General features: G+C 39.3%; 1 protein-coding gene across 1 annotated transcript; it reads right to left on the reverse strand.

Moving 5' to 3' along the window:
* Positions 1 to 121: 121 nt before the first annotated feature.
* Positions 122 to 10,182, reverse strand: G6PC2 (glucose-6-phosphatase catalytic subunit 2). Its single transcript, XM_074596281.1, has 5 exons — positions 9,965 to 10,182; positions 9,530 to 9,639; positions 6,512 to 6,623; positions 5,544 to 5,659; positions 122 to 4,335 (listed from the first exon to the last, which is right to left on the reverse strand). The coding sequence occupies exons 1-5, from the start codon at positions 10,180 to 10,182 to the stop codon at positions 3,824 to 3,826; spliced, it is 1,068 nt and encodes a 355-aa protein (XP_074452382.1). The 3' UTR covers positions 122 to 3,823.
* Positions 10,183 to 11,024: the final 842 nt, after the last annotated feature.

Below are 11,024 nucleotides of genomic sequence, written 5' to 3' on the forward strand. Positions count from 1 at the left end.
TAGCACTTCATCTCTTACCCTTCAGACAAGCAAATGAGTATCTTGCAGCAGATGATAACAAGTATTTGTCTGTATTTAGAGCATGTCCGTAACAAGGGTCTGCTGTGCAGGATGGAGCTCTTGAGAAGAGCAACGCAACTACTCTAGCTCCTGCCTGCAAAGGAGCCTGCCACCTCCTTGCAGGAGCACAGTGACATGGACCCAGCTGGGTGGTACTGCTACTGCTCCTCTTCATAACATCATCCTGGTTTTAGAGAGCTAGTAAATATTGGGAGCTATGTACTGGGAAGTATGCCTGTATAACAAAGGCACTCATGGTGTTCACAGACAGTCGCATTGGTCTTACATGTTCTTGGGTGCCATCTCCTGCCACTTTATACCTGTGTGCTATTGACAACCAGTTGGTTATAAAGCCCTTCAGTACCTGTGTGATGGAACTAAAGTGTAAGTAAGTGGAGCTACATGGTGCATCTGGGCATGAGCAACAAGCCTTGATGGACTGCTTGGTGCAGAGCTGTACTGGCCTTTCCTCTGCAGCTGCCCCACAGGTAAGATCCCCCAGCCCTGGAGCTTGGTGACAAGACCCCTGAGCAGACCCAAAGAAGTTTGCTTGTGTCTTTCTGTCTTGACAGAAGTAGCTGACAGTGCCATTTGGTGTTTCCTGCTGTATGTTTCTCCGCACGGTCCATGGCAGCTGCATTATCTGCTTTTCCAGCCACCCTATTCCTCTGGATAACTATAACCATGAGAGTGTATTGGGATGGCACCTGAGTAACTGCTCTGCAAATATGGGCCCTGCTCCAAAGAGACTACTCTGAGCAGGAACAGCCTGTCTGTAGCCAGAGTCCTTCCATCAGGACATAACAGGAATGAGGAGGATGAAAAGCTGCGTATTAGCAAAAGTGGTGTGATCTGAATGTAATGCCAGCTTGTCAGCTCATTTGTATGAGGAGTGAGGGACACGCTCACTTCATGTAATTTCTGCCTAGTGATAAACTTTCTGCAGACAGATGGAAGGACTTTTGGAATTGCATTACCCCAATTCGGGCATCTCTAAGCCAAGAATAACAGAGTAGTTTCTCCTGGAATCCCATTAGTGGGAGCAAGGGGATCAGTCAAGCACCTTCCATCCTCCTTATTACATAGGAAAATCTTAATTCAAAAGGGCGTCTTGTGGCCCAAACCAGGTTGAGTAGTTCAGCCCATCATATGAGTGTATATGCTCTGTATCTGTTCCAAATATTAACAGTAAAAAAAGCTGCAAAGGCCTGATGAAGTTACAGTTTAAACATTTAACAATTTGCTAGCTCTTAGTTAAGGTGCCACACAATCTTATTAAATAAGGCTTGAAGTGTAATTTTCAACTGCGATAAATTTACTAAAGCCTGACTAAGGGACATGTAGCTCTATTTCACTGTATCAACTAAATGCCTCTTGATTTACAATTCTAATTCTATCAAAATATCAATATTATATCTAGACCCTTGTTTATCCCACCACTCTGGAAAAGGCTAACTCTGAAGTTTTGGGAGCCCTCCTTGGAGATTCTTCAGGCAGTTGCACAACGCTCTATAGCCCAACACACTCAGCTGCTCAGAAAGTGTCTTATTCTACTGCCATTGCTTTATGAACAGGTTAATTTGTGAAGTTACTGGCAAAAATAAACTAACTTAATGTATTCCATTTTACCAAGATTCTTGGTTTTAGTAATGCTTTAATAGTTGAGGAAAAGAATAAGAGGTGGTTCAGACAGGAAGCTCGTCTTTGTCCCTTTCCCTGAAGCACTGAAGTTGAAGGCTGAATTAATAGGACGCTCCAAGAAAGTGAGTGGGAGCCCATGTCTTCCTACATGTCTGTATGGTACTAGAAGAATACTGCAGAAATGCAAGTAGTCATTCTACATTAATGGTTGTGTCTATCCCAACAGAGGCACCAAAATTCTATCAGTACTGGGAAGCACAGACCCTCATGTGGTAGGAGCTTAGAAATGTGATGTCTGCCCATAACTCCCAGCTTAGAAGAGCCAACATTGCCAGTTGGCCCAAACGCTGCTGCAAGAGCCACAGACGGCTGCGCACAAAGAATCCCCTGCTGTTGGCCAAGAGGAGTGAGGAACAGAAGGACAGCTAGATCAACCTAATAGCGTTTTGTGACGCCTTGTAGGTCACCTCATTGGCAGGGAATAACAAAGCACAGAGCATCTTGAACATGGGAGAAATCTTTGTCGTAGCTGCCTTTGCTCTTCATTATATGTTTCTAGTCACATTAGCTTAAGTCATTTTGCTGAAGGAGTCACAATTATTGAAAAAGACTGGTTTCAGGCCAGCTACTGCAGGAAGAAGAGTTCAGAGAATCATTACAGAAGATACCAGGAGACGCATAAAGCAGAATGCTCCTCAGACTGTTAAAAACAGATTCATCACTTTTTTAAGTCAATGTAGCCTTAGGAGGCTCTTAAATAAGGATGTCTGTTTCAGATTTGCTTCTGTAATTTGTATCGTGTTCATTCCCAAGGGCCAAATCAAACTATTCACTGTGTTTTCCCAATTAAATATGACTCTTTCCATTTCAATTATCCTACAACTAATTGGAAGTCTAGAAACAATATAACGTTTATATCTTCTAAGCCTTATTGCTATCAGATCGTATGCACACAGCCCTCATTACCCGTATTATAGCTTTATGCTGCTTATATTCTAAGCATTATGAGACAGTATCAGCAAAATATTGCTTAAAGATTGAGCACCAAAAGGGAATATGCAATAGTGGGTGCTAAATAATGAAGAAAAATGAAAGTAACTCCCTTTGTCTATTCAGAGCATCCTGTTTATATAGAAGAACATGTATTTGACATATTAGTTACTTGTGTCCCTAAGTAAACCAAGCTGTCAAGCATATAAACTTGCAATGACTTAGTCTGCAATCACATCTTCATGACTTACACAACTACTAACAGTGATTCCGGCTTCTGACTCCTGACGTGTCAGAATTAGTCTAATTTGCTTTTGCAACACAGGAGCATGCACAATATGCTGAGCTAATTTCATTATTGACAACTTTCTTCATTTGTTGCTCAGTGTAGATGCACAGAACCCAAAGATTTGTTACACCATATTTATGTATTTTCAATATCAAAGATGTAATCTGTGTCATTCATGATTTATGTGACCACTTTCAAAAAGTAAAAATGACAAAAATCAGACAATAATGCAAAAATATATTCTACAGAGTCTAACTGAAAGAAACTTTTTTTTTCTCTCATCTGGCTTAATCAAAAGCTGTTTTTCTCAGGAAGCTCAATAAGTTAAATCTGAAGCCTTATTTATAACTATGCTGGCCTTCTTCACAGTGCCTGGGTACAGTTGTAGGTGGTGTGATACTGTCACACCATTATCTATCAGTTTAACACACAATATCTATATATAAAAAAACCTGAATATTGAGTATCACTATATACAACTGAGGCTTGAAGCACCATCTAGTTGGAGACAGACAGCACTAAAAGACCACCAAGTAGCTAAATAGAACTAGTTGATTATACTTTAAAACTTTGTTATGACCCAGAGTATTGGGTCATATATAACCATACTACAGTGTCCCTCATTGCAGTATTTCTAGGAATAAAATCAGCAATTAATATGTCTGAGCTGCCAAAGTCATTCTTGAATGTACTGATTTTGGACGTACTGGTTACTTACCAGGAGCACATCAAAGACGCAGTGGCATCCCCCTTGGTTAAAATCAGTTAGCAAAACTGCCTTTGCAGAGGGTTCTTGAACAGTTCATATCCATCCCCACATTGCCACCCATTTGGAAACTTTATCTAATTAAGTTTCTTTTCAGTTGTCCTCATTAATGAGTGGACACAGTATGGAACCAAGGCAACTACAGTCAGAGGCATAGCTGCACTCTTACAAAACGAGAGAATGTAGAACAAAAACTCAGTATGAGTAGGGATCTTAATGAAATTATACAGTTGCAGCATAGCTAAAGAAGCAGCTATACAAAATACGCGAAAACTTATTTTACAGCTATTTTTACCTTTGCAGCTTGTGATGAACATTTCAGAATTAATTCCAAGACCTAAGCCAAAGAGTGCACCTAAATTCCTCACCAGTCCAGCAAATGGAGTTGTGTCAATGTTTATCCAGTCTGGGTTGGCACACCACTTCTTGGCCTTTGGAACAGACCATAGCAAGTCAATATCAAGAAGCTTGAGGACCAGATAAAAGCCAAGGGCAAAGATGAAAAGAAACAAGTTTGTCTTGATGTACATTCTCAAGCTTGCTGTCTGAATAGCAGGGGTATGCTCAAATGCTTCTGCCACAAGAATGCCTGTGGATTAGAAACTCAGTGTTACAGGGAACAACACACTTGTACTTTGAAAAAGTGCTTTTTACAGTGCCCCTGTAGAATCTGACTTCTGAAGACAGATTAATATATCTATGTATTTTATGTATGTATGTATGTATGTATGTATATATACACGTACGCACACAAAATTTACTTCTTCTGTAGTACATTACAAAACCTCTTCTCCCACTGAATACTGCTACTTTGGAAAAAAAATATTAAATACCAAGCACTGCATGTTTTTGATATGAGGTGTGCCTTATGCCTGAGTGCATCTCCCAGATGACAATCCATCAAATATTAGACGTAAACTAGATGTAAGCTAGAACATTCCTTTTCCACAAGAGACTCGCACTCAAAGACACAGCGATGCTGAATTCAATACCAGTTCCCACACAGGCTTTGAGTGCTGAGGGAAAAGACACAGAACGCTCTTACCTTACTTCTTACTCATTTTATGCTGGTTGTGAAAAGAGAGGGCTGGACTGCAAGCCAGTGCTGCACAGGCTGCTCTGCATCCATGAAAGAGAGAGAACGGGAGCAGGCAGCCCCTGTTCAACGCTCTGGTGACCCTCCTTGAGATCAGATAGATACTAGAGAGATTGTTCATAGTTTGAACTTCCTAAATACCAATTTGAAACACATGTAAGTAATTATGAAAAACGTACTTTAGCTTCTTAAATCACCCTGGGGAGTGCTAATTTCCCTTTTTCTCTGTTTTGCCCCATGCTTGTCCACACTGCACATGTGCTAGTTTGCACCTGAACACCATTTGAAGTGAACCAAATAGCTTCCTCCTGAGAGGAAAGGTCAGGGCCATATAGGAGCAACTTCCTCTCTGATCCCTTCTGCAAAGGCAGCACAGATAAATACCAGGTGCAGTTAGCACAAACCAGATAGCGCTAGTCTGTGGCAGTGTGGACATAATGCAGTCAGCATCAATTGGCACATGGGCGAGGGCTCACTCCCTGTGTGAATTACAAAGACAGCAGATACTACCTTGCAAATTTTACCTTTAGACTATCATCAAATCCTTGGTCTTCCACAGCACAGAGCACCACCAGAGCTGCAAGCTGTGTAGCTGCGTAGCACTACTAAAAATCTCTTGCCTTTTCTCATATTTAATTTTTTTCATATTTTGCATATATGTTGAAAAGAAAAGAAAAGAAAAGAAAAAATAGCAACATTACCAGCAAATACTCCAAGAATAACTTGATGAGGGAAATGTGTTGCTATAAATACTCTTGAGATGCACACAATGATCTGGATAATCCAAAAAATACTCCAGAGGAATGACCATGTCAATCTACGGGGGAAAAAGGAGATGCTTAAAAATTAAGACATTTCACCTAGTAATTTACACCAGGCCCCCTTGTGTCAGGCTCCTATTTTTACCAAGCAGAGGTTTACAACTAGAGAAGTTTAGAACCAGATGGTTAAAAACTAGAAGTCAGTACTAAAACATTACCAAGAGTGGTTGCTCTTGCAGCCACATCTAGGGCTGCAGTAACAGACCCCAGTAGTTTCAGATCCAAACACTACCATGGTTTTAGTGATGAAAATCATCAATGGCAAGTTATATTAGCACCAGGACCTTGAACATATTTCTCATCATGAAGTCATACGTAAATGCAAAAATTCATTTAGTTTAGTGACAAAATTCATACAGTATGGGAGCAACCTTGTCAGGCTTGGAAAGGACAGCCATCAAAGCAATTGTAAGACTTGCCCACACAGCTGAGTAACATGTTCCACTGAACTTTGCCAACATTATGCACATTTGCTGTAAAATGGGGTAAGAAGGACTCCCATCAAAGCAGTAAATGTATGTACTAACCAAAAGATCCAACACGTACAGACAATTAACAGAATTCAAAACTTCCAACACCGAAGATCTGACATGACCTTAAATAGAAGCTGATTCAGAAATATTGTATGCAACAACTGTTAAGTTAATAAGTACCAACCTATACAAATGGATAAATCCTCTTAATATTCTTTTTCTTAATCTGAAGTAGATAATAATAAAAGTTTGGGGTGTTTTTTTACAAACTGGACAAAACAAACTATGAATATTTCGTTAAAATAAGTCCATTAAAAACACAGCATGTATATAAAGAAATATCTGTATGAGTTAAAATAATGGAAAGACACTGACCTGTGAAGGGTAACTGCTGATTTATCTTTCCACCTAACTGTGTAGCTAAGTGCTGCTGTGACCATTACATACCAGACACAGGAAGATCCCATGGCATGTCCAGATGGGCTTCCTAGGAAAAACAAAAAGGAAATATTCAAGCTTAAAAAATATGACTGTAACATTTGTCGTATAGAAAATGTCTACTGGCAGTTACTCAGGCACCTAATAATTTAGAAAGAACATGCTTAACAAAGGCTGAAAGAATGTCAACTGCTTCTCAACAGTTTATTTTCTCAATATGAATTTTTCATTAGACTCATCTATACAGAATCCAGAATATTTGTCTGAAAGTCAAGTGGGTAACAGCTTAACCACATCATATGGGTGTAAGCTCGTATCTTGATTGGAAAGCATAGTATTCTTCCATTACTTAGATTTGGATTGTGATTTTTTAAGAAAGAAAAGCACCTAGGGCTCTCTTAGGGCTGTAGCATACAATGTAGAAGTCATATATGAGGATCAGATGAGGGAGTAACAGAGATTTAGCTCTTTGTAACAGTATAAGTACCAGTATAACTTTTAGATGGCCCTTCCAAATTGCCTTTTATTTGCTTCTCCAATTACCATGGCGTTAGCAATTGTGATTGTGTCTCATTAGTAATGTTGCAGTCCAGGTAATTCACATTTTAGGTAGTTTTGTAATAAATTTAGACAAGTACCTGAAGTATGATGGAAGAACTGTGTCTTTGTGCCTTATTTAATTTTATAGATTTTAATTTAATTTTTCTGGGAACAATAAGAAGCCATAGAGAAGTACCTACAGCTGCAAAAATCACCAAAGTATGCTGGCACAATGCAAGGGAAATGATTCCTAAAATTACTCTGCCACTTCTTTTTCCCTGTTCACCAGGTATACATTCAAGAAATGGAAACAGAGTAGGACAGAAAATTAGATCATTGGAACCTGTCTATACCAGACTTTTACAGCTTGGCTTTCTGTGGAGACAAAAGAAAAGTAAAAGGGACAGTGTTATTTCATTGGCAGAAGAAATCGTTTTGGCCAAAGAATGTGTTATGACCCAGCACTATATAGTAGGTTGCAAAGCAAAAGAATATTTCAGTGAAATCAGGAATGTCTAGGGAGGACAAGCACAATGATTTCTGGCTCCCTACACTCATTTTCAGTATCCTGTTGGCAGTATTGTTAGTAATCACACTACCAACTCTTTCATTAATTTTTTAACAGATGTACAATTCTAAACCTCACACCAGAACAGATGCCACTGATAAGGAAACCATACTGTTGTATATCAGCGTTGGGAAAGCTTCTCTTTGTTCTAATCTAGGAAAATGTCATCTAGGAAAAATGTTTCATAGTTCATCTGCAAATTATCTACTGGAAACAGCATAAACTCCACCTTAAGGTTTATGTTTACTCATTCCAGAAGTACAAACTAAATTCAGGTCCTAGATCGCTTGCCATGTAGTTATATAAACACTTCCCTCAGCTTTCCCTTTTGTTGGGCCACAGAGTTTGGGCTTCAGGCAATCCTATCAATATTTGGATATGCCCTGCTCACATCTGCGGCTGCTTCTCTAATCTTTTCATATAAAATGCATATATAAAAAGTGTGTGAAGTACCACGTAAGCTCACACAATGACTGTGTGCACCTAACAGCTGCACTCACTGCACCTCCTCTTGGTAATGAGGAACAGGTGAGTGACAGATATTGCCAATGGTCAAGGGCAAATCTGGAGATGGGAGAAAGTGCAGTCATTGTAAGTACAAATAAGGAATCAATATGACAGTGGTACCCACTGGACAGAAACAGGAATGATTTGTTACTTCAGGAAGAAAGTAAGAGAGGAAAATGGCCTTCTGGTTCAATGAAACAAAATGAACCACACTGACTGGTTCCTTAGTCAGGGCTTGGAATTACATGGTGCTGAATGGGCTTAATTCTGAAGGCTTTTGAAAAGATCTGAAGGACCTTAATACTTTGGGTTACGTCCCAAATGAATTCACTTGAGAAAGACTGCAGATCACATATAGACCAGGCATTTTAAACCCTGCCTGATACAAGGGTTTAAGCTTCTCATTCAAAATTACAGTGGGATAAAATGCAGGATATTGTTAACAAAATACAGCTCTGCAAACCACTTAAAAGCTTGCAGTGGCATTGACGAGGCACAAAGCACATTCATTTCCACAGTCAATATTTTCTTGTACAATGAATTAAGCTAAATTCAGTCAGTTAGCTAAGTGTAAGTTTACCTTATTTCACATATTAAGGTCGCACAAGCTCATTTAACTTCAGCGGGACTGCATTTGAGTTTCACAGAGAAGACAGTGAGATATAAAAAACTGAACATACATTGAAAAGGTACATTTTTCAGAGACCTTTTTTTCCGCATGTATTTGTACACGTACCCACACACACAGATTCAGTGCCACTGTCTGGTTCTGGGAAGAAGGGTTCCATTTTCCACCGATGTATGTACATTTCCATACATTACATGATCAGTTGTTGATACTATTGTTATTTACACTGAACCACCTACTCGTTTTTGTGGTTTGAATAATTCTTGCAACAGTGCACAAGCCCTCAAACTCAACAGCCCCCTGCTCTGGAATTTCTCTCCCCAAGCTGATGTCATTGGCACTGCAAGTGTTCCAAAAAAGGGACCTGACAAAGCAAGTGAATCACTCTTTCTGAACCTAGGACACAAGTTTTGAGAAAATTCCTTTCCGATATGCTGGTTCAGTCCAGTAGGAGTTACTTTTTTAAAGCAAATCCCCCTCCGTTGCACTGTTTAAATGCAATGAAGTAAACATTCTAACATTCTTGTCCTACAGCAATCAAACACCTGTCATATCTTATTTCTTCCTTATTCTTGTCCTGTGTTTTGGTGCTATTTTAAACATGAGGTCTGAGATTTGTATATCATATAAGATCTTCGTAAGTGACATCCTCTCTCCCCCAAAAGCCACTATTTCTATTAAATGTCCCAATGTAATCTCCAACATTTCTTACCTGGTCCAGTTTCACATGTTATAGGAAACTGCTCAAGGCATGGGCTTGACTGATTGGGATAAATCATTGTTTCTTGCACCCACCAGTACGGGCGATGCCCAAACAAAATCCTGACAAAAAAAAATAACATAAAATGAAGCAGAAACACAATAAAAAGATTCTTACGTAGGAAGGCCTCAGCAAAGCATGACAAATAATCTTACAATGAATATGAGTATATTGCCAAAACTATTCTGTAATAGTTCTATAGGTTCTTCTTGTCTTATCAAAATGTCCTTTCAAACATATCTTAAATATCTTCAATGTGAATTCCTGTTTTATAATTACAGGGGAAAGTCTACTAGTACGTTATTCACAGAAAGTTTTCTAAACTTGAGGCATATATTGTAACCACCATTAAAACCGCCAAATTTTAAAATAAATCCAACTTCTTACCATTTAAATATGAGGTTGAACCAATCACCAATGACTGCCACCCATATCATTTTAGTACCAACCACTTGGTTGAGCTGAAACCAAAGAGGAAAATAAATTGAGAATATATTCCGGGGGTCGCCAACATGTGACATAAAATTAAGGAAATCCTGGTAAGCCCTGTAGTCCCTCTGTAAATGCTGAATGATAAGCACGCCATTGCTATGAAGGAGATCCATTTTAGGGGATTAAACTCTACTCGAAATATAGTAAAGTTCCTTTAATCTTAAGTTTCTAGTGATGGAGAATGAGAGTCATGGAGGGGAGCTATTAAAAAGTGTGAGAAGGTGATTGACGTTGCCTTTATATTGTATCGCCGTGGTGTACCCAGCCATTCCTGGAACACGTGGCTCCAAACCTCCAGGAAAGCACATGAGTCTGTTAGCACTGGAAAGCTTTTCTGTTTGCAAATTTTAATTGGGGGAAACTAAGTGAAGTACATGCTGAGCAGCAGCAAATTGTGGGGAAAGTTTTGTGGAAACACAATGTGTGACTTATGCAATTCTTTGTATGAACAGTTGGAACATGTTTGCTTGAATTTTTTCACAGTTCATTTCTCTGCAGGATGGACATTAGCAATGTGTATACTTCATTAAGTGTTGCCCATATAAAGGACAGAAAGAATACACAAATAATTGGTCTTTGCAGAATTGTCATTACAGCTGTACCTTTGACTTTGAAATAGAATTTGGTTACCATGCTGCATCTAATACTTTGCACAACACATTTTGTCATGAAAAATACAACTACCGTCCATACATCAACAATGCTGTTGACCTCTAGATTAATTTTTAAAGCATCAATATTCTCAAAGCACTGAAAAACAATTGTTTCCCTCATGCAAGAGGCCATGTTAATCCAGGGCACAATGCAGATGAAGCTTCACCTCTGAGTCATCTCACCCAGCATCACCATTCTCGCATATTGCTTACATGATGCAAGTCCTGCACACCTCTGCCAGAAGGAGCTGAAGCCTGCCCTACTGCAGCCCCCGTGTGTTGCCCAGCCTGGCAGGAATGAG

This window comes from Larus michahellis, chromosome 7 (assembly GCF_964199755.1).
Source record: "Larus michahellis chromosome 7, bLarMic1.1, whole genome shotgun sequence".
NCBI classification, from domain to species: Eukaryota; Metazoa; Chordata; class Aves; order Charadriiformes; family Laridae; genus Larus; species Larus michahellis.

Excerpts from the sequence above, each read along its gene's own strand:
- G6PC2 (XM_074596281.1), bottom strand. The coding sequence starts at position 10,182 with ATGGATCTCCTTCATAGCAATGGCGTGCTTATCATTCAGCATTTACAG. Across the intron at positions 6,624-9,529 it reads AACATGTGAAACTGGACCAG|GAAGCCCATCTGGACATGCC; the intron begins GTAAGAAATGTT and ends TGTTTTTCCTAG. Across the intron at positions 5,660-6,511 it reads TCAGCAGTTACCCTTCACAG|ATTGACATGGTCATTCCTCT; the intron begins GTCAGTGTCTTT and ends TTTCCCCCGTAG.